The following is a 24345-nucleotide window of genomic DNA, read 5'->3' on the forward strand; positions in this document are numbered from 1 at the left end:
CTGTCCTACTTCCCCCTATGTGCCTGGAGGTAGATTCGCCAGAGTCATTTGTGGCTTTGTCCCAAATAGCACCTCATTCCCTATATTAACTGGCGGACCGCAGACCGGATCGGTCAGGCTTCGACCCATGGTTTCATATAAACACACATAAGACATGGAAGAATGCGTAGAATTGCAGGAAATTAGCTTTAAATATGCTAAATGTTCAAGAGGGGTGTGAACATTTTGGGGTCGCATAGGTTGCAAGGTGGAGGTTTGTTACTACGCCATCCGGACCTTTGCCACCTAGGAAATTTGTGTGTATGGATCTTCTCAAATAGTACTTGAGTACCCATGCCCTATATAGGCTGTGTAGTGCTCTATAAAGGGAAATGGGTGCTATTTGGGACACAGACACAATATTGAGTGTTCCTTGGCCTACAGAATTATCCTCATATCAGCTACTGTATGCAGACCTACAGAGTCTCCAGGAGCGTGCATGCACACATGCAAGCACACACACACTCTCTGCTGGAAATCAATGGGAACCTAGACACAGTCTGGTTCATTTGACAATGAAACCTGTTGTGGTGACTTTGATGCAGCAGCACTGGAGAAAAGAAACACAATTGCTGCAGCATGATGGTTCAGTACAGTAATGCATAGTACTGTATCTCTTCTTTTTTTGTAGCACAAGGATATGGGCAAGGATATGCTTCTGCTTTGCTTAAACTGAGATGAAAATGTGCAGCTATGGCATTGAGAGCAAAGATAATTTAATGTCTGCAAACCAAAAATATTATTTTATTGTGCCTCACATGAATGGGAATGAAGCAGTCAGTCTTCTGTGAAATGCAACGTCTCTCATTTTTTCTCATTTTATCTCGTTATTTATTTTTCTCTCCCTCTCTTTCTCATCAACTAATGCTGTGCATTAACTGAAATGTCAGTTCATTTTTGTTTTTTAAATAACTAATTGACCAACAAGTTAAATTATTTGAATTCCTTTTAGTAAAAAACAATGTTGTGCGCTCAACACCCCGTTTGTGCCATTTCTCTAGATAGATTTCTCTCTGGGACATGTTGTCCAGCTCATCGTAGTTACATGCAGAACACATGGTAATTAACTACAATGACTAGAATCCATTGCGCCTACAGCTGCCTGTTCTCATTGGCCGTGTTCGAGAGGATCAAAACCGCAATGTATCATGGGTAAATTGTGACTGACTGACTGAACTACAAATAATTAGTTGTTATTTATGATGAAAGGTGATTTGTAGATCAGTCAGTCACTTGGAATAAAATAATTAATCATCAAATAAAATAAAAAAATATACACAACAACTTAAATATTTCCTTAAAGTAAAGTAATATGAATAAGGGATGGCTTATTAATAAGTGATATGCAGTAATGGGCAGTCGCTACCATCATTGGGGTTTTATTAATGAAAAAGTAAAGTCATCATCATATATGATACTAAAAACAATTATGTAATATACATAACCAAAATATTTTGTTTAAGTAAAGTAATGTGAACAAATGATGGTTAGATTCTAATGGTAATAGTAATGGACAGTCACTACCATCAATTGTTTTATTCTGTGTTGCTACAGCGTTGAACCCACATAAAGCATTTATTTTTTTAAAGAAAATCAAAACTGAAACTTTAAATCGTTCATTGCTGAGCTTTACACATATTCTCGCCGCGTATATGTAATGGTTTCATAAGAAGGATTTATTGCACTGCTACATTAATTACAGTACTTCTATGTAAATGAAAATGCTAAGCCTAACCCTTCCTGTAACTATTGGTTTCATATGTAAATGAAAATTCGAAGCCTATCCCTTCCTATAACTATTGGTTTCATATGTAAATGCAAATCAATCAATCAATCAAATGTATTTATAATGCCCTTCTTACATCAGCTGATGTCACAAAGTGCTGTATAGAAACCCAGCCTAAAACCCCAAACAGCAAGCAATGCAGGTGTAGAAGCACGGTGGCTAGGAAAAACTCTTGAGAAAGGCTAGAACCTAGGAAGAAACCTAGAGAGGAACCAGGCTATGAGGGGTGGCCAGTCCTCTTCTGGCTGTGCCGGGTGGAGATCCTAAGCCTATCCCTTTCTATAAATATTGGTTTCATATGTAAATGTAGATGGTAAGCCTATCCCTTTCTATAACTATTGGTTTCATATGTAAATGTGATGGTAAGCCTATCCCTTTCTATAACTATTGGTTTCATATGTAAATGTAGATGCTAAGCCTATCCCTTTCTATAACTATTGGTTTCATATGTAAATGTAGATGGTAAGCCTATCCCTTTCTATAACTATTGGTTTCATATGTAAATGTAGATGGTAAGCCTATCCCTTTCTATAACTATTGGTTTCATATGTAAATGTAGATGGTAAGCCTATCCCTTTCTATAAATATTGGTTTCATATGTAAATGTAGACGCTAAGCCTATCCCTTTCTATAACTATTGGTTTCATATGTAAATGTGATGGTAAGCCTATCCCTTTCTATAAATATTGGTTTCATATGTAAATGTAGATGCTAAGCCTATCCCTTTCTATAACTATTGGTTTCATATGTAAATGTAGACGGTAAGCCTATCCCTTTCTATAACTATTGGTTTCATATGTAAATGTAGATGGTAAGCCTATCCCTTTCTATAACTATTGGTTTCATATGTAAATGTAGATGGTAAGCCTATCCCTTCCTATAAATATTGGTTTCATATGTAAATGTAGATGCTAAGCCTATCCCTTTCTATAACTATTGGTTTCATATGTAAATGTAGACGCTAAGCCTATCCCTTTCTATAACTATTGGTTTCATATGTAAATGTAGATGGTAAGCCTATCCCTTTCTATAAATATTGGTTTCATATGTAAATGTAGACGCTAAGCCTATCCCTTTCTATAACTATTGGTTTCATATGTAAATGTGATGGTAAGCCTATCCCTTTCTATAAATATTGGTTTCATATGTAAATGTAGATGCTAAGCCTATCCCTTTCTATAACTATTGGTTTCATATGTAAATGTAGACGGTAAGCCTATCCCTTTCTATAACTATTGGTTTCATATGTAAATGTAGATGGTAAGCCTATCCCTTTCTATAACTATTGGTTTCATATGTAAATGTAGATGGTAAGCCTATCCCTTTCTATAAATATTGGTTTCATATGTAAATGTAGATGCTAAGCCTATCCCTTTCTATAACTATTGGTTTCATATGTAAATGTAGACGCTAAGCCTATCCCTTTCTATAACTATTGGTTTCATATGTAAATGTAGATGCTAAGCCTATCCCTTTCTATAACTATTGGTTTCATATGTAAATGTAGACGCTAAGCCTATCCCTTTCTATAACTATTGGTTTCATATGTAAATGTAGATGGTAAGCCTATCCCTTTCTATAACTATTGGTTTCATATGTAAATGTAGACGCTAAGCCTATCCCTTTCTATAACTATTGGTTTCATATGTAAATGTAGATGGTAAGCCTAACCCTTCCTATAACTATTGGTTTCATATGTAAATGCCGATGGTAATGCTTCCCTCTTGACAGACGATTCTACCTAATGACTAAGTATTAACACCATTCAACCTGGCTGGCAGCACAGAAACAGTGTGCAGTTACCTCAGCGTTAATTAGATTCTCTGCAATTACCCACTCTCATTTATCTTGTATTAATTAACCATGAAATGGTGATTGGCTCAGATTTTATGAAGGTTCATTTCCTGTTATATTTTGGTCTCATTTTCCCATTTATTTTCATTATTTATGGTATGAGGTATGAAATGATAAGAGGTAGCCTGCTCTGCATTAACTGTTCGGGTGAGCTAGGTAAGGGAAATGTGTGTGTGCGTGCATACCTGTGTGTGCGTGTCTGTGTGTGCGTGCGTGCGTACGTACGCGTGTCCCTGTCCGAGAGACAGAAGCACTGAAGGACATGCTAAGGGCGGGAGGAGGCAGGGGTGCTGTGTATAAGTGTGTGTGTCATTGAGTGACTCACAGTGCAGTATCCAGGATGCCTCTCTCTCTCCACTCAGGCTGCTCTCCTATCAGCGCTCAGTCTGTGGGAGTGGTAGTAGTCTGCCATTTTTACTCACCCTTATTATCCAGACAGAAAGGAAGGATCTAGCCCAGATTAACAGTTCTGTCTCTGAGAAGATGTAGGCAGCAGGTGTAGGCAGCAGACCCTAGGTGTAGGCAGCAGACCCTAGGTGTAGACAGCAAACCCTAGGTGTAGACAGCAAACCCTAGGTGTAGGCAGCAGACCCTAGGTGTAGGCAGCAGACCCTAGGTGTAGACAGCAAACCCTAGGTGTAGGCAGTAGACCCTAGGTGTAGACAGCAAACCCTAGGTGTAGGCAGCAAACCCTAGGTGTAGGCAGCAGACCCTAGGTGTAGGCAGTAGACCCTAGGTGTATAGACAGCAGACCCTAGGTGTAGGCAGCAGACCCTAGGTGTAGACGACATTTGCATCCCAAATGGCACCCGATTCCCTTTATGGTGCACTTATTTGGACCAGAGCCCTGGTCAAAATTTGGGACACATCCACATACTGTCTCTTGCAAGCCAGCAGACCTTAGGCCTAGCCTAGGCTTCCTACCTCAGGAATCTGTTCTGGCTATCTATAGAGGAGAACTGGAGATGTGTGTTGATGTCATGTAATGTGTGACTGTGCCTTAAAGTACAGCGTTGTGTCACAGTATGCTGTGCTGTAGCCAGATCACTACCCACTATCTCCACTGGGAGATTGAAGTGGAGGAGAATACATGCAAACAAGCGTTGCATTTTAGTCATAGATGGGCTCATCCGTCATATGGTTCTTTAAAATTCCTTTCAGTGCAGTGCTGTGAATGTACTATATGAGGGAAATGTATATGAGTAATGATTTTGTGTCTAAAATGTAAACTGCTTGATTCCAGCCAGCAAAAAAAAGTGAAATATGTTTGTGACTGTTGAATTGTGAAAATAATACGTCACAATACAATGAGCTGAAGTAAACTTAAATAGGAATGATTTTGGTCTGAAGTTTTAATAGTTTTTAATCAGTCTGCCAATGACCCTGCCTGGTGGGGTAGTTTCCTGGTAGAAATGGCTGCGTCTGTCTCCCACGGCCTGGCAGCCAGGTGCATTTAGCTCTCTCATTCTCTCTTTTTCTCTCTCGTTCTCACTCTATCCCTTTCACTCTCTTTCTCAATATATCTCTTTCTTCACCCCTCTCTCTCTATCTGTCTTTACTTACTGTATCTGTCTTCCTCCACTCTCTCTCTCTCTCCCCTCTCTCTCTCTCTCTCTCTCTCTGATTCCCCCCTCTCTCTGTCAGGATAATGTGTTTCTGCAGCAGGCGGGCAGCACAGATGGAGTCTCAGGGAGCGGTCCTCATCCCATCACTCCCCACTTTGTATTACTCCATACAACTGCTGAATTACCTCCATTTGCATCCCACCAGGAACCAAATGATCAAGCCCACGAGGAGTGTAGATTGCTTCTGTCCCCTGGAACTGTGGCGTATAGAGCTTACTGATGTGCTCAGTGTACAGCTGGCCCCTAAGCACCATGCGGCTCTAACCTACAGGGTATGGAAAGTATTTGCTGGGGCTGGTTTATACTGTACACCACACACAGTGTATACATACACATCACGCATTGATGAATGGTGTCATTTTTTGTTATATTCAGGTGTCCATTTATCCCTAAAATGTCTGATTCTGTGCAGCAAAGCTTTGTGTGAAAAAGAAACAATATCTTCCTTCATGCAGGGAGAGATTTGTTTAGTTTTTACTATTTGTTGGCTGATAGCCTTTTTTACTGAACCTGTGTGTGTGTGTGTGTGTGTGTGTGTGTGTGTGTGTGTGTGTGTGTGTGTGTGTGTGTGTGTGTGTGTGTGTGTGTGTGTGTGCGCGTGTGTGTGTGTGTGCGTGCGTGTGCGTGTTCCTTGCAGGGCAGTGAGGAGGGAGACGTGGACAAGAACAAGTGTTGCACACTGTGTAACATGTCCTTCACCTCAGCAGTGGTGGCACAGTCACATTACCAAGGCAAAATCCACGCCAAGAGACTAAAGCTGCTGCTTGGGGAGCAGCCTGCCATCACAGCAAAAGGTAGCTTCCTCTCTCTCTTTGTCTCTCTGTCTCTTTTTCTCTTTGTCTCTCTCTCTCTCTCTCTCTCTCTCTCTTTCTCTCTCTCCGTCTCTCCAACTCTCTTTTTCTCTCTCTCTATTTCTTTCTCTATTTCACTCTCTTTCTCTCTCTCTCACTCTCTCTCAATTTATTGGCATGAGAAACATATGTTTACATTGCCAAAGCAAGTGAAATGGATAAAGAAAAGTCTCTCTAACTCATTCTCATTTACAGACTAAGCTGCTGCATTTTGTTTCCCTGTGTGGTGACATCAGATAATCCGATGAGATTTGCAGTGACAGATGTGACAGAGATGCTTACCACACAGATGTATGTTACGACAGATGTGCTTGTCCTCACACACAAAGGTGCTAGCTTTGACAAGCAAACAAGTAGACAGGCAGAAAGGCAGTTAAGCCACAGGTAGACTTTGGGATACCAGCTCACCTAGCTTGCTTAAACAAAGAGAGGAGCTGCAGCTCATGTGTGTGGACTGGTGAAGAATCTAATTTTATCATTTTTTTTGTCCGTGGGTGTTTTGATTACATCCAATCATCGTCTGCTGCAGCACCTCAGGGTTGAGGAAAGTCTGGACGATATTGTAAACCACAGCAGCTGCTCCCCGCACCGTAAATCTGTTTACAAATTGACAGTTGAGAGAATAATGAAAGCTGGCCATGGGGGAAATTAGGACTAGAAAAAATAAGCACACTTTTATTTAATCAGATCACTCCCCCTTATGCAACACCTGAGACCTGGATACCCAGAGAGGATGCAGGAGGTGAATACAGAAATCATCAACTTAGTTTATTTGGGGTATCCTTTCTCTTGAGAATATCTATACTGATGGTACGTTTTTTTTATTTGTCTGTTAATTCAGATATAGTGTCAAGACCTCTGTGCTTTTTGTTTGAGTCTGTGCAATAGCCCACTATTGTTAGTTAGTGGAGAGTCAGACTGATTCAATACATGGTTTGTGTTAATAGAAAAGAGATGCCAAGGCCTGAAACTGCCACAATACTCATCGTAGCAGTCCTTGCCTGTGTCTCTGTCTGTGTGGGTGTGTTTGTGTGTGTAAATGTTTCTTTGTCAGTTCTATATGTAGCCAAAGAGTTGTACAAAATGCAGCACATAAAGCTGAAACATATCTAGGCCCAGTCAGTCACCCTGGAAGCTCAGGCTTGTTTTTCCTTCAGCGCGTTCTGTTCCGGGAACACTCTGCTTTCCTCCTCCTCCTCTCGTCTTATCCTCCATTCAGCCCCCTTTCGATAACACTTTATTTGGATGGTCCATCTGTAAATGCTCTACAGACTATGAGTAACATTTCAACTATCTACTAAGCCTAACCTTAACCCTTACCCTTATTCTAAACCTAACCCTAACTGTAGCCTTAGCAAGCAGTTGCTTATCAACAGATGGACCATCTGGACTTTCCAAATAAACTGTGACCCCCCTTTCTCCCAGTGAGTCCACACTCAGGGTATGAGGGCAGAGCAGCAGAGAGGCATGCTGTGTCACCCTTTCACCGCACATCATCATCCATCGGCCCTCGGCCCTCGGCCGTAACTGACCCCAGGAGTCAGGTCAAATTGTGTGTGGTACTGAAAGGACCCTAGTCTCAAAGAAAAACAATGGTAAAAGGAAAATGATAAACAAAACAGCTGATTAGCTTAAAAGCTTTTTGGTCCACGAGTGACGTGTGTTTAACCCGGATACGTGTTGTTTTGTAGAGTTCACACATGGATGTGTTGTACACATGGACCACGTGTTACTCAAAATGGAAAAATCCAGTTAATATTCCCGGTATTCCATGATCAGACCTTGTGTCCCACTATGTGGCAGGAATTATTCTGCATTTAATATGCGCATTAGGGTATCCCTTTAAAGATAAGGCTTTTGTGCCTGTTTAGTATGATAATTATCCTTTGATGTTTAATAAGGGTGAGCATGGGCAGTATGCATTCAAGTTGCATAAATAATATGGTGGTGGAGACCTAGAGGGAGGGAGAGTAGTGGTCGCTTCCAAGCAGGGTGAGGCATGTCTCTGCAGCCCTCATCAACCATTACAGGCCTGAACCCCTCTCCTCCTCCTTGTCCCCCTTCTCCCTCCCCTCTTCCTCCTCCCCCTTGCTTCGTCCTCTTTGTCCTTCTCCCCTCCTCCTCAACCTCCTTCTCCTCCTCTGTCATGATGTTGGTGACATAACCACCTCCCCAGCCTGCAGCTTCAGGGAGCTACTGTAACCCTGGTGCGGGAAATAGAGTATACTGCAATCAAGGTTTTACAATCAGTGGCATTATGTTTTGTTTCTGCTTGATTTCCTTAAGCTAAGGAAGTGCTCAGTGCTCTGCTGTGGTATTTAGAGACAGCAGGGAATCAGCAGTACAGTAGCCTACTGGGTCATGTTAGTAAGGAGGTTACTAGGGGATGGAAGCGTTATTCCTCATAGAGTGAGCTGTGTCTCGCTCCTTCCTTCGTAAAACCTTGGTTACTTTACATAACATTTTGATTTATTTGGTATAACGTATGCTGATTGCTGATACTGTAAAATAGTGGTTAGATAAAACTCTGTTCTGCTGTGTCTGCTATTTCCACTCATGCCTCCCTGTCTGTCACTGACAGATTCAGTCATTAACCACGCCATCTGTGGCCAATGGTTCGGAACAGAGGATGCTCCTCTCCCAACCGAGGGAGGCCAGACAGAGCAATCAATCGCACTGTCACCCAACAAATACAGCTAGAGCCACAGACAGCCAGGCAGACAGACAGACCCCCCCCCCAGACCCCAGCCTCAGTCAGAGACAGAAGACCAGAGAGACCCCAGCCATAGTGTGCATCCCAAATGTAACCCTATTCCCTATTTAGCGCACTACTTTTGACCAGGGCTCATAGGCTACATTGGACTATATTGAAAATAGGGTGCCATTTGGGACTAACCCGTACTGTAGGCTGCTTCTCAAAATGGAACATTCTCCAGACGTGTTGATCTCTCTGCATTTTCATTTTGTCTGTCATTCACCGTCACCAAATCCACATTTCAACATGTTTAACCTACATCCAGAGGGGCTTTTAGTTCTGTTGTTTACAAAAACAACTTGTCCTGTATTACATGATGAGAAATGGAGATTGTAGCCACTGTACTAAACCCATACCCCACTTCACATACAGTAAACACATGAATGATTTAATATATAACACCTCCATTCTCCTGCAGAATGACAGGACAATCTACAGTATGTGTAGGTTGGAGATGCTAGCTTCTGCACACTTAAATATGCTAGCTGCTGAAATTACTGGATTTATTGAGAACTACTTTTGTGCACTACACTCATAGGGCTCTGGTCAAAACTAGTGCACTATATAGGAAATAGGGTACCATTTGGAAGGCAGAAAATGTCCGTAAGATAAATCCACCAGGGCATCAGGAAGCCTGAGCTTATTGATTTCTACATAATGAACATTATTGGAGTGGCCGGGTGCCTCTGTTAATCCTCCCATCTCCAAGGAAACTGTTGTTTCAGCCTTTCCGCCTTCAGCCAATAACACAAAACACAAAACACAAAACGCCAGGATCTGCAGCTCTGTTGTTTCAGCCTTTCAGTCTTCAGCCAATAACACCTCACTCTGGCTGCGTCCTGAACGACACACTATTCCTATTCCTATATATAGTGCACTACTTTCAACCGACTTTTGGTCGCAGTACTGCACTATATAGGGAAGAGCATTTACCCCCAACTAGAGGCGGCCCCTTCAGTTTAATTTGGACATCAGTGAGCCCCCTCAGAAAATACAATGGTGTTTGACGCCCTCTGGGTGCACACGCCCAACCACAACCACTGCTAGATCTGCTTATATTCAGGATAGCTTTACTCTAGATTCCCTCTCCTTTTATGGTATGTGTGTGATGAAGTATGACTGTATAAATGATTATGCCCTTTTAGTTGAACTCCTCATAGACATGGTTAGTTGTATGGTAATATGTGTGCATAATCACTGACCCATATACTGTTGCTACATGCAGTCACATGGTTCTTTAGTCTAAGGTTAATCGTTAGCAGACTGAGCTGTCCAATTTCCGCCTCTGCTAATGCTGTTTTTGACTTGGGTAGCTCTGAATAAACGTTAATTCACCATTAGTATTCTTATGTCCCGTAATATCCCAAATGGCTAATCACTTTCTCAGAGCGCTGTCGCCAGCTTATATTGAACATTTCTGTCCTGTCTCCAAGCTCCGGCAGGCAATGAGCGAGCAGAATAGTTTGAATGTCATTTCCCTATAACCACAACAGCATAATGCTGGAATATATTTTCTCTGCATTTGGTTAAGTACTGCATTAATTCGGGTTAACTGTGAAATCATTTTGAGAAAGCACATTCTGAAGTTTATAACCTTGGGTTTTAGCATCATTACATCTAATGGAAAGGCTAGCTGCTGCACACTTAAGGATCCATTACGGTATATGATCCCAGTAAATGTACCATCTGAACCTGGATGCAGCACTGTATGGTTTACGCGTAGTAGTTTAAAAACCGTATAGCAGGGCTGTCAAACTCATTCCATGGAAGGCCTAGTGTCTGCTGTTTTATTTTTTTAATTAACCCCTAGACAACCATGTGAGGGGAGTTCCTTACTAATTAGTGACCTTAACTCATCAATTAAGTACAAGGGATGAGTGAAAACCCATACCGGCTATGTCTAATATACAGCTGTTGTGTTTGTTTGGTTTGTTTTTCATGGACTGCACAGCTTGCAGTGGTCTCGCCCGCTTGGAAGTGTGTATTGAGAAAATATTTAGTTTTCTTCTGTACAGGGGGGGATAAGGCAGAGGGGGATAGAAAGCCCTGAAGGGAAGGTTTTGTAGGAACAGATAAATACACGGAATTCAGAACACTTTGATCCTTCTCTTTTTTGATCCAACAGATTCTGAATCTCAACAGATTTCTAACTATTAATTCTGAATAAGACTGCACTGTATATGTGTGCTCTGAATGCTGTTCAATATCCTGTTTTTATATGAAGCAAAAGGTGGTTATTTTCCTATTGGACACTAAAGCTATACCATAAAGAGGATGAAGATATTAGTTGGCCTTTGCTTCAGATGAAATGCAGCATGAGTTTAGTATCCTTAGCCATTTGGGTTATTTGCATACTGTACCTGAAAAAGAAATGACCCATCTCTCTCTCTCTCTCTCTCTCTCTCTCTCTCTCTCTCTCTCTCTCTTGTTACAGTTGAAGACAGAAGTTTACATACACCTAGGTAGAGTCATTTAAACTCATTTTTCAACCACTCCACAAATTTCTTGTTAACAAACTATAGTTTTGGCAAGTCAGTTAGGACATCTAATTTGTGCACGACACAAGTAATTTTTCCAACAATTGTTTACAGACGGATTATTTCACTTATAATTCACTGTATCACAATTCCAGTGGGTCAGAAGTTTACATACACTAAGTTGACTGTGCCTTTAAACAGCTTGGAAAATTCCAGAAAATGATTTCATGGCTTTAGAAGCTTCTGTTAGGCTAATTGACATAATTTGAGTCAATTGGAGGTGTACCTGTGGATGTATTTCAAGGCCTACCTTCAAACTCAGTAACTGTTTGCTTGACATCATGGGAAAATCAAAAGAAATCAGCCAAGACCTCAGAAAAAAATTGTAGACCTCCACAGGTCTGGTTCATCCTTGGGAGCAATTTCCGAACGCCTGAAGGTACCACGTTCATCTCTTCAAACAATAGTACGCAAGTATAAACACCATGGGACCACGCAGCCATCATACCGCTCAGGAAGGAGACGCGTTCTGTCTCCTAGAGATGAACGTACTTTGGTGCGAAAAGTGCAAATCAATCCCAGAACAACAGCAAAGGACCTTGTGAAGGTGCTGGAGGAAACGGATACAAAAGTATCTATATCCACAGTAAAACGAGTCCTATATCAACATAATCCGAAAGGCCACTCAGCAAGGAAGAAGCCACTGCTCCAAAACCGCCATAAAAAAGCCAGACTATGGTTTGCAACTGCACATGGGGACAAAGATTGTACTTTTTGGAGAAATGTCCTCTGGTCTGATGAAACAAAAATAGAACTGTTTGGAGGGACTTGTGCACTTCACAAAATAGATGGCATCATGAGGACGGAAAATTATGTGGACATATTGAAGCAAAATCTCAAGACAGTCAGGAAGTTAAAGCTTGGTCGCAAATGGGTCTTCCAAATGGACAATGACCCCAAGCATACTTCCAAAGTTGTGGCAAAATGGCTTAATTAAGGACATCAAAGTCAAGGTATTGGAGTGGCCATCACAAAGCCCTGACCTCAATCCTATAGAAAATCTGTGGGCAGAACTGAAAAAGTGTGTGCGAGCAAGGAGGCCTACAAACCTGACTCAGTTACACCAGCTCTGTCAGGAGGAATAGGCCAAAATTCACCCAACTTATTGTGGGAAGCTTGTGGAAGGCTAACCGAAACGTTTGACCCAAGTTAAACAATTTAAAGGCAATGCTACCAAATACTAATTGGGAGTGTATGTAAACGTCTGACCCACTGGGAATGAGATGAAAGAAATAAAAGCTGAAATAAATAGTTCTCTCTACTATTATTCTGACATTTCACATTCTTAAAATGAAGTGGTGATCCTGACTGACCTAAGACAGGGAATGTTTACTAGGATTAAATGTCAGCAATTGTGTTTAAATGTATTTGGCTAAGGTGCATGTAAACTTCCGACTTCAACTGTATACGAAATGTTATTCCATGCAAATTGGTTTGCAATGCAACTTAACACATACATCTTTATACATTCCCCCAGGGTAATAATAATATGAAAATTAATGTTATCTTCCCAACAACAATAAGAATAAATTCCAGAAATTCTATGGTGTCAATGATGTAGCGATGGTACAGTTTGCCATTAATTTTTGTTAGATTTATTTAACTAACCCTTTTAATTATTTGATTTAACCCATGGTGTATCACTCTAACGCGCATGATAAGCTTAATTAATTCCCCTTCACATCTCATCAAACAGCAAAAAGCTTATCAGTGTAACAGACATTTATGTTCGAGGTCCATTAAATAACTACCGTGGTGCCATTTGGAAGAGATCTAGCTTACTTATGATGTCTCCTTTACTTGATGATAATGAATGACATCCATCAGTTCTGCTCTACTACTGTCTGATTACAAAAAATAGGTATTTTACAGATTGCCTAAAATGCTAATGTTTTCCCCAGCCACCACTTTTTCAGAGGTGATAACAAATTATATAAAAACTTTACGTCTCAAATCTAATAACAGTGAGTATCAGTCTATGAGCTTTGTTAACTGCAGAAAGAATTTGAGGAAAGATATGACTGACACTTCCTTTGTTCACACAAGTAAACAAGGTACTGTAGATACTCATTGTATGATGAGAATACTCATTTGAATGACTGAAAGATGGAAAGAAAGCAAAGTGGCGAGGGGATGAAGTGGGAAAAAAGGATGGCAGTATTTCAAGAGAATTTTGACAATTTTATATTAATTCTTCTACTTGCCTCCTACCTGCTCCAAATGCACTGTTTCCTTTTTATTGAGTCCCCCTTTACTTCCCACTCTCATTATATGCTTTCTTTGTTACCTTGCGGCAACAAGGTCAGTGTGTGTCCCAAATGGCAGCTGACTCCCTATATAGTGCATTACTTTTGACCAGGGCCCATAGCGTATTCCCTTTGCCAATCAACAAAGTAGCTGTCCTTTGCTGCAAAGGTCACGAGTCCATCTTCTTAACGGTGTTATACCCTCCTCTGCCTGCTGTTTTCTCCTCTCCATTTGTTTTTTAAAATCCCAAGGACCTATACATATCTCTCTGCTCTGGAGAATGGATGGCTGTGCAGTTATTTACAGAGTCTGGGATCTCTCACAGAACAGTGCAGAACAGTTATCACACCCCCAAAAAAGGGTGAAGGATGGATGGGACTGGGGCCACCAGACTTTAGGTATAAATAGGTGGCTGCTATTGTAATTAATGAGTTGTCTGGATGACTCAGGACTGGTGGTTATTAAGAGTAAGCTATAAGGCTCGGATGTGCATTTTGGGTTGTCATTCTCATTGCTGTGATTACAGTGGGCTACAGAGAGCAACCTAAAGTAAAATTACTGTGATAATGGCTAATGGTGGAGGCTTTGTTTGCCCCATGGGCCCTGGTCAAAATAAGTGCACTATACAGGGAATAGGGGGAATAGGGGGCCATGTTGGATGTATCCTTTGATAGGGTCCTGTTGTCACAGTGGATAGCTTAATTTCCCCCATTGCTTATTTGCATCCAGTAAGCATGAATTATGAAGTTGTTCTAGTAATTTATGAAAATGTAGGATAAATATTCCTATCAAAGGTTTATTAGCATTCTGTGTTTCATTTCCTACTTCTTAGTCTAACCAGGACTGGAATCAACATACAGTCGCTATACATCACTACTAACTAAGATCACAATAGTAAATGCATTCTGTAAATGATTCACTCATTGACTAATATTTCTTGTAAATGTTTTCCTCTTCACAATAGAGTTACACTCACTGATACAATACTTCCTCATATATTTCATTTTAATGCAGGAGCATGCATCTACCTTCAAATTGATCAGAGGCTAAATAAAATACCACTGCCCTAGATTTGACAAAACAATTACTTTATTTATTTTCAGTCCAAAAACTACAACCTTTTCCTTGAGCCTGAATTTGATGGATGTTTTCCCTAAACCTCAGAGCAGCTCAGTCGATACTGTAACATGTCACTTCTGCTGGGGGAGGGTTGATATCCGTGGTGTAACAACAAGCAGACACAGTCAAAACCACTCTGGCGCCTTTGCCCAGCGCCTCTGCCCAGGCTGTACATTTTATGGTTCAACTGGTTAGCACATTAGGCTCCTGTCACAAAAATAATAACTGACACATTTTGGCAGTTATTCTTTCCTTCCGAATGGCATTTGACCAAAATGCCAATCTCAGAAGTTATTTGGGTTGTCAAGAGGAAAAGCTGGCCTTGTTGACCCAAAGTGTCATGCAATGAATCTCTTTTTTACACTTGCTACTTAAACTTTAAACCAACCTGAAGAGTCTAATGACAATAATTAGCATTTATGAAATGTGCCTTGGGGATCTGAGTGTTTTTGTTTGGTAGCCTAGTGGGTACTGTAAATGTCATAGCCACAATTATTAATGACATAAAGAGATGCCCTTTATAAATTATTCAGGAAATGGTTGACAGGACAAATGCTGATAACTTCACAAGCTATGAATATCAGCATGATGATGATACCATGGTAGAAAACAGAGTTTGATTGTAGATTCTTAGCTACAGCCACCTCCATTATTGATAATGATGAGAAAAAAGACAGTATAAAACAAATAATATTAACACTGAGCTATATTGTATGCTTAAACAAATGGGGAAATGATATTATTTCACACTAATACAACTGCTCAGAGAAAGACATTTTATGTAACAAGTAATCTTTTATAAAAAAAATGAAGATCGGTGTCAAAATGATTGGCACCCCTGTTTTCATTACTTTGTGCACCCTCCTCTTGAAGGATAATGGCACTGAGCTTTTTTCTGTCATGTTTCGTGAGATTGGAGAACACATTGGGAGGGATCTTAGACCAGAACCTTTGATCTGCGCTTATGGACAGCCCTCTTCAATTCAAACAATAGGTTTTCAATGGGGTTCATGTTAATTGTTGCCAATTAACAATTTCTTTGTGGATTTTGATGTGTGCTTGGGGTTATTGTCTTGCTGGAAGATCCATTTCGGCCAAGTTTCAACCTCCTGGCAGAGGCAAACAGGTTTTTGGCTAAAATGTCCTGGTACATAGAAAAGTTCATGATGCCGTTGACCTTAACAAGGGCCCCAAGATCAGTGGATGCAAAACAGACCCATAACATCAAAGATCCACCACCATATTTTACAGTAGTTGGTTATCTTCACATGTATCCTTCTTTCGACGCCAAACCCATTGCTGATTTTTATGGCCAAATGGCTCTATTTCCGTCTCATCTGACCATAACACCTAGTTCTAATCTACGTCCCAATGCAATTTAGCAAACTCCAGGCGTTTAAATGTTGGTTACGCTCAATAAAGCCTTTCTGTCAACCCTTCCAAAGAGCCTATTGGAATGGAGGTGGCATCTAATTGTACATTTGTAGACCCCAAGGTGCAACTAAGTTTGGTAATTCTCTAACTGTGGCCCTTGGATTTTCTTTTGCTTCCTGAACCATCTTCCTCACTGTGCGTGGAGAAAAATATACATATGCATCCTTCTCCAGTAAGTTTACCACTGTTCCAATGATTTTAAACTTCTTAATTATTGCCCATTCGTCTCTTTTTGTTTGTGAGTTATTTGCAGTGCTACTTATTTATAGGTGACACTTTAAAGAGCAACATTAAAAATGTTTGTTCCTAACTGTTGGAACTGATGCTCTTTTTTTTCTCTCTCTCTCTCTCTCTCTCTCTCTCTCTCTCTCTCTCTCTCTCTCTCTCTCTCTCTCTCTCTCTCTCTCTCTCTCTCTATATATATATATATATATATATATATATAGAGAGAGAGAGAGAGAGAGAGAAAGAGAGAGCTTGTTGTCCTAACCCCCCCCCCAAAAAAACCTGCCTCTGTTCCCAGACATAACACTGGGTGTATTCTGCCCCAATGTCATAGGTTAGTCTCTGAAATAAATGTTCAACCTTTCAGGGGGTTGTCTTTCTCTTGCAGGATAATGACGACGTACAGGTGAGTCTACAGTCACATTGTCTCTCAGTCTGAGTGGTGATGGTCTATGCCCAGACTGGTGCCCAACAGTACCCTGAGTAGGCGCTCTGGCTTACCAAATTTGTAGGTTGCTGCAGTGGATGTTCAGGTGATGGCTCGTAATCATGGTAGGTCTCCAGTAGCTGATCTGGGTTTGTCACTTGACATGCGCCATCTCTGAGGTTGGTTCCTGGCAACAGTTGATCCATGTGTTCTCCGATGTGTGAGCTATGGAGGACACAGGACCTGTTTGTGCGACCACTGTTGCTGGTTTCCACATTGGACCATTGCAGTAGTTCCCGAGCAATAACTCTCTCTCCAGCTCTGAAGCTTCTGTCTTTTGCTTTGCTCCGTCTCTCCACCTGCGCTCTCTGTTGTGTCTGTACAACCTGTTAAGTCTTTGGAGGTCTCACTTTGGTTGTAGCATGTAGCATGGGGGGGTGCAACAGGAAGGTGTTTTACTGTGTGTGTTGACTATGACGGAGAACATATGATCCTCCAGTGGGCCAGCTTAGTCTATGTGGACTTGCTGCCAAGGCTCCTCTGGGAAGTCCCATGGGTGTAGTGGCGCTAGCGGAGTTATGTTCCTCATCTTTTGACATGCAGAACATGACTTGGCCTTGTCTTCGATAGCTGTGTCCAGATCTGGCCACCAAAAGTAGCTGCTTGCAATCTCCTTCATTTGCACCCTGCCACACTGCCCTGAATGGAGTTCTTCAAGCACCTGCCTTCTCAGTGGTGGTGGTATGATAACTCAAAAGCCCCATAGCAAGCTTCCAGGCTAAACTGTGTCACCCTTTCTGGCGAGAAATAACTGGATCAGTGTGGGTCAACTTTTTCACTTGGACGGACGTAACTGGGACATTCATCACTTCCTTGAAGTAGAAGATTTCAGCCTGGGAGGGCTCAGTGTGTGTGACAGGTAAGAGAAAGCTTGAGAGGCCGTCTGCATTGCAGACGGTCCCTGATACGAAAGTAATTGGCCACTCCGCACCTGATGGCATGATGTATGAGACAACAGAACCAGCACCATAAGGTGATGCGTCACATGCCAACTGTAATGCCAAGCTGGGGTAGAAGTGGTTTAGGGCCTCTGACTGAGCTAAGGCTTTCACTTTCTTGAACGCCTCTTCACATCTGTCCACTTCCAATGTTTGGTTTTGTTCAAAAGTTAATGTGGTGGCTTTAGCATGTTAGCTAGGTTCGGCATACACTTTGCGTAGCAGGCCAGTAGTCCTAAGAATGATTCACGTTCCGTGGGGATGGAGCTTCCGCGACGGCCTTCACCTTTGTTGATGCCTTGTGGAACCCCGAACTGTCAATGACGTGGCCCAGATATTCAACAGGCCGGGGAAAATTGGATTTTTCCTTCTGGAGCCTGCGACCGTACTCCTCCAGTCTCTGTAGTGTAGCGTCCAGGTTTCTCAGGTGCTCCTAATCATTTTTGCCGGTGATTAGTAGATCATCGAGGTAACAATGGACCCTGGTGAGCCCGCTCAGTATCTGTTCCGCAGCTCTCTGAAACAAGGCCGGAGCTGAGGTGATTCCAAAAGGAAGCCTCTGGTACCTGTACAGTCCTTTGTGAGTCACTATAGTCAACAGTTCTTGTGACTCTTGGTCACAACATGCGTCTGTAGATAGGCCTGACATAAGTCTATCTTACTGAATTTATATTCAACAGCTTAACCAGAAAAGTTGTTGTCAATGAGGGGTAGTGGATATTTTTCAGCAGTCAGATAGGGTTAACGGTAACTTTGAAATATTTTTTCATGACTGGAACGACGGGTGTAGCCCACTCAATAACATTCACTGGATGTAATACTCCACTCTCGACTAGTCTGTTTGGCTCAGTTTAAACTTTTGGTTTCATGGCGTATGGGACAGGTCTAGCTTTGAAGCATTTTGGCTTGCTGTCTGGTTTCACAGTCCTTTAACTGTTATGTTTTTCATACGGCCAAGTTCTCCATTGAACACATCTGCGTGTTTTCTCAATATCCCTTGTGGGTTTGTGTCCTCCAACCATGTGAATTTCCGGCCAGTTTAGTTTGATCTTTTCCATCCATGTGTGTCCTTGCAAAGCTCGATGGTTGCCTTTCACAATGTAGAGTGGTAGCTTTACCTTCTGTTTGTTGAGCTCCACTGAAACTATCACGCTTCCTCTCGCTGGAACAGTCTCACCAGTGTATGTTTTTCAGTGTCATCTTCATGGGCTGCGGTGTGAGGTGATGTAGTTTCTCCTTGTATACGGCCTCAGAGAGAAAAGATGCGGCTGCTCCAGTGTCCATTTGCATCCCTACTGCTCTTCCATCCAGTAGCGGTGTCACCCAGTATCCATGTACAAGATTCTTCCCCTTCAGACAGGTTATCACTTTGTTCATCCTCTGTGTGATTTTATGCACTTTCTTTTTGTACTTCCTGAAGTGGCTTTTACTTTGTTCAGTACTTTTGTTTGATTGTGTATTTTTGTTTTTAAATGCACGTTTTTACACGCACCAACACTCCTCTGCTTGGTGACCCGCTTTCCCACAGTGATAGCATGGCTTGCCACCTACTGTGTTGTTTTTTAAATCCATTGACACCTTCTGCACTTGGCTGCTGTGTGTCTTTATTTGCCATTTCCATTGACGTACTCACTTCTATTGCACTCCGCAATGTTAAGTTGCTCTCAATCAAAAGGCGTTTCTGAATTGCCTCGCTGCGCATGCCACACACTAACTTATCACGTATAGTGTCACTCAGCGATCGCCCAAATTCACAGTGCTTGTTTAACTGTTTCAATACAGCCACAAACTATGAGATTGACTCCCCCTCCTCTTGATTTCTCGTATGAAATCTGAATCTCTCTGCGATGATCAGTAGTTTGGGAGAATAATGTGCTTTTAAGGTAGCCACAATTTCATCATATGATTTATCACCAGGGTTTTCCTCCCATAACAGTCAAAAATGTTGGCACAACTACTCATTCTTTCATTTCTCTTCAGTCAAAACGTTCTGTGTAAGAACTCCATTGTTCCAACCAGTGCCGACATTTTCAGTTTTTGCCTCTCACACTTTTTAGACGGTCCCTCACTCCCTGTCTTTTTTTTCTTCTTTTCACTCACAGCAATCACACTTTCTCCCACAGCAAAACTCTTCTTCTCCCTCCAGGCTAGCTACTGTAGCATCACTCTTGACTGGCTTGCTCCATGTTTTCTTTGCGTCTTTCTACAGCAATTATTTTTTTTTTACTGAGACTTTCTACTGAAAATAATGAACACCAATGTGAGAACAATTCTTCCTCCTTGCCAATTTTGTTGTATAGCACATTGTATTACTTATACAACTAATATAAGGACAGGACGTGAAATGGGAGTAGAAACTAGGGGCTTTGTTTAATGCATTTCACAGAACAAAACATTCCAAGCATTCAAATGTACGTAAGCAGGGGGGTGTTTCATTTGCCCTAAAAGGAGAAACTATAATATCAATACACGAGGGACGTACTGTCACGTCCTGACCAGTAAAAGGGGTTATTTGTTATTGTAGTTTGGTCAGGACGTGGCGGGGGTGTTAGTTTTATGTGTTTCGTTTTTTTTTGGTTAATGTTCTATGTTGTATATTTCTATGTTCGTTCTAGTTTTTCTATTTCTACGTTTAGTTTATTGGGTTGACCTTCAATTGGAGGCAGCTGTTCCTCGTTGCCTCTAATTGAAGGTCCTATTTAGTAGGGGTGTTTTTCTATGGGTTTTTGTGGGTAGTTGTTCCATGTGTAGATGTGTGCCTCACAGGACTGTTTTCTCGTCGTTGTTTTTGATTAAGTGTTTGTTTTGGTTTTCTTCGTAAATAAAGAAGATGAGCATACACATTCCCGCTGCACCTTGGTCCCATCTTTACGACGAACGTGACATGTACTTCTCTTAGATTATGTGAAAGGAAGCTGAAAGACACAATTAGAGACAATATATGTTAGGAATCAGCATGTCTGTTTGAGTAACACTAAAAGAAAAGAGGGAAAATGCTTTGCCATGTTTATGAAAATGATATCTCTTCTTGAAATGAATATGTTTGTGGTTCTCCTTTGTTCCCTGGCTCTATTAACATCATCATCATTATCATCCCCCACAAATGATATACATTTCACACTCTTTGATTTTCAACTCCTACAGCCACTTAATTCCATGCTGTCATCCTCTTTTCTGCTGCAGCAGTTAATTGCCTGAATTATATGCTGTCTAAACCAAGGGCTTTGTTATCAACTCATATGTGCCTTTAAGGCCTATAAGTGACAAAACAGTGAGAAATATAACAGTGTGATTCTAGACACTCCAGATCAAAAGCTTTTTCCTACACCACCTTTTCTATTGTTTTCAGTGCCCCAGTTTTTAACTTCCTGATACTATATTTAAACAGCTGGTAGTTTACAGTATCAAAGGGGTCTTTGAGTGCTACTTTTTTAAGCTAATATTCTATATGAATGCTACCAGTTCTATACTGCAGTGTACATATCCATGACCTGCCAGTCTTCACTGTAAAGGTTCTGACTTGAAGATGAGCATGAATTGCTATACTGTAGCATATCATTATTAACAGCATGGCTAAAGAACATGGTGCTGACATTTGTGTTTCTGCACTGCAACTCTGTCCTGACTGGCCATGACGCTCACGAGAGATGCCACTTGGAGATGCTGACTGCCTCACAGTGGTCTGTAATGTGATCTGATGCTTTCTAACGGGACTTTTGTGAATGATAACTTATGAAGGGTGGGCCAAGTGTTAAAACTGATTAACTTGATAGCGAAATCTTTTGTCGGAAAATGTAGCGCTGCGCGATCTGATGTTTGTTCAGGGTTAATGGTGGCATCCATGCATGAAGGCACATTGTACACAAGAAGTCAACATTAAGTAGAGCAGGGTATTTTCTTCCAGTTGCCAAGTTTGATTTAGGATTTCTTCTTCATGCTTGGGATGGAGTTAACAGCTTGTTATTGGTGGGGGTCGAATAGGAATAGCCAGAGCCAAAGTGATCAGCGCTCATTTCATGCCTCACATTTTGCCTCTTGGCAAGAAAGCTTGTTCCTTTACCAACCTTTGTTTTCTTCCTTAAGTTTTGTTCCTAAGCCTTTTTTTAGCTGACGGATCAACAACAAAAAAACACATCCGTCTGTGTTTTGGTCTAGAGAGTGTTGTCAAACAGCAGAGCAATGTTGATGTGAACTCCCCTGTTTGTGTTTCCTGTTTTTCTGTCCAATCAGAGGCTCCGCCCAGTCCGGTGAAAAGCTCCCCGGAAACGACCCCAGTGACCTCTCCTCGGCAGCGCAGGGACTCAGACCGCTACTGCCAGCTATGCAACGCCTGGTTCAACAATCCGGGCATGGCGCAGCAGCACTACGACGGCAAGAAGCACAAGAAAAACGCAGCTCGCGCCGACCTCCTGGAACAGCTGGGCAAGACCCTGGACATGGGAGAGATGAAAGGTACAGAACAGAACAGGGAAGGCCTGAGGCAGACCAGATAACCTGGCAGAGTCTCTCTCTCTCTCACACATGCGTACACACACGTAGCAGCTCACCGCCTCCTCCCCTCACCCCTACTCCATAACAGCCAGGATTGTTAGTTACTGTTGCCTCTGTGTGTAGTAACATTATATAAGTGTATGTGTAGTAACATTGTTATATGTAATAACACGGGAAGAGATGACAAGGTGTTATGTAAGAAGATAGGACACTGTCTGCTAGTGATAGGGGAAAAAATCGAGACGGTTACATATCGGATATTATTTTTGACGATATATCATATCGTATCGTTTTGACAATCTTGCAGTATTATTCTTGCGCTATTTGGCTGTATCTGCACCAAAAATCCAGTATTTTTCCTTCATAGCTTGTTCTCCATCTTATTTTTAAATAGGGAGCTGGGTCTCCTGTGTGGCACAGAGGTCTAAGGCACTGCATCGCAGTGTTGCGCCATCATTTCAGCCTGGGGTTCAATCACCGGCCGTGACCGGGAGTCCCAAAGGGCGGCGCACAATTGGCCCAGAATCGTCCTGGTTAGGGGAGGGTTTGGCCGGGGGGCTATACTTGAATCATCACGTTCCTCTACCCTGACTTTGGTTGTCAGTTGAACAGTATTTCCTCCACCACATTGGTGCAGCTGGCTTCCGGGTTAAGCAAGCGCGTGTTAAGAAGCGTGGCTTGACAGGTCATGTTTCGTAGGACGGATGACTCGACCTTCGCCTCTTCCGAGCCCGTTGGGGAGTTGCAGTGATGAGACAAGATGTTAATCACTAAATTGGGGAGAAAAGGGGGTAGAAATTACAAAAAAATAATAAAATTGGGAGCCCATTTGTTTTCAGCTCTTTTATTTCCATAATTGATCAAAACTCGTTTTCTCATGGCTCGCTCTTGTCCCTCTGCAGCAGACATTTGTGAGCAATATTTTTGGATCATCGAAGTGCAATAAAATCACATTATCGAATCGTAATACAAATAGAATCATGAGAATTGCAATACATATCGTATCAGCACCTAAGTATCGTGATAAGTATTGTGATCATATCGTATTGTGGAGGTCCCTGGCGATTCCCAGCCCTACTGTCTACTAGAGTTCATCCAGTATGAAGAAATATGCATGTACACTACTGTATGTGCAGTAGGAGATGTTTAAAGCCTTGGAAGTAGGCCTAGGGGAAATACAAGACACAAACGAACGTTTCAGTTTTGTATTCCTCATGTAATAGATAATATATCAGTATCAGCTAAATTTAATGCAAAACTACTTTTGGAAAAACTGACTCACCATTTGTGATACCCATATCTTGAGATAGCACAGCATATGTCAAGATGGGGTCAATATGTAATATATATTCATTTGTACACTTCATGGCATTTGTTACGCTCTTTAGTATGGCATTATCAGTTATTAAATGGGGGGCTAAGGAGGTCCACTATCCTCTGATGTTAATGTGAGACTTCTATTTCTCTGGCTGTGTTGCATGCATCCCTCTTGACTTGGCTAGTGTCTGCTTCTACGCCAACCAGAGAGAGCTACAGTGGAGAGGCTCAGCGTCTCTTAAGTACCAGGACACAACAAGCCTATTTCGGGCTGTTAATTTTGGAGTGGGGAGGGGGAATGGTGCTCTCTTTCTCTCTTATTGTCTCCTACCCACAATATGTCAATAACAATTACAGAATATTATTCCAGCAGGCTGCTGCAGTGCTGTGGGACCCAGAGGGTGGTAAAGTTAAGTAGTGCATGAGCAGACATAATGTGGGATGTCTCTTTGGTCATGTCTGATTGGAGATGTACAGTGAGGGAAAAAAGTATTTGATCCCCTGCTGATTTTGTACGTTTGCCCAGTGACAAAGACATGATCAGTCTATAATTTTAATGGTAGGTTTATTTGAATCCAGAAAAATGCATGTCAAAAATTTTATAAATTGATTTGCATTTTAATGAGGGAAATAAGTATTA

General features: G+C 41.6%; 1 protein-coding gene across 2 annotated transcripts in view; it reads left to right on the top strand.

Annotated features, from left to right (window-relative positions):
• zmat4a (zinc finger, matrin-type 4a) overlaps nt 1-24345 on the top strand; it is a 140676-nt gene that overhangs the window by 73982 nt on the left and 42349 nt on the right. For both annotated transcript variants that reach the window (XM_029716573.1, XM_029716574.1), the window contains 2 exons: nt 5942-6098; nt 22128-22349. In XM_029716573.1, the coding sequence (XP_029572433.1) occupies nt 5942-6098; nt 22128-22349 (379 nt within the window). The remainder of the gene's footprint in view (nt 1-5941; nt 6099-22127; nt 22350-24345) is intronic.

Source organism: Salmo trutta, chromosome 27 (assembly GCF_901001165.1).
Source record: "Salmo trutta chromosome 27, fSalTru1.1, whole genome shotgun sequence".
Classification (NCBI taxonomy): Eukaryota; Metazoa; Chordata; class Actinopteri; order Salmoniformes; family Salmonidae; genus Salmo; species Salmo trutta.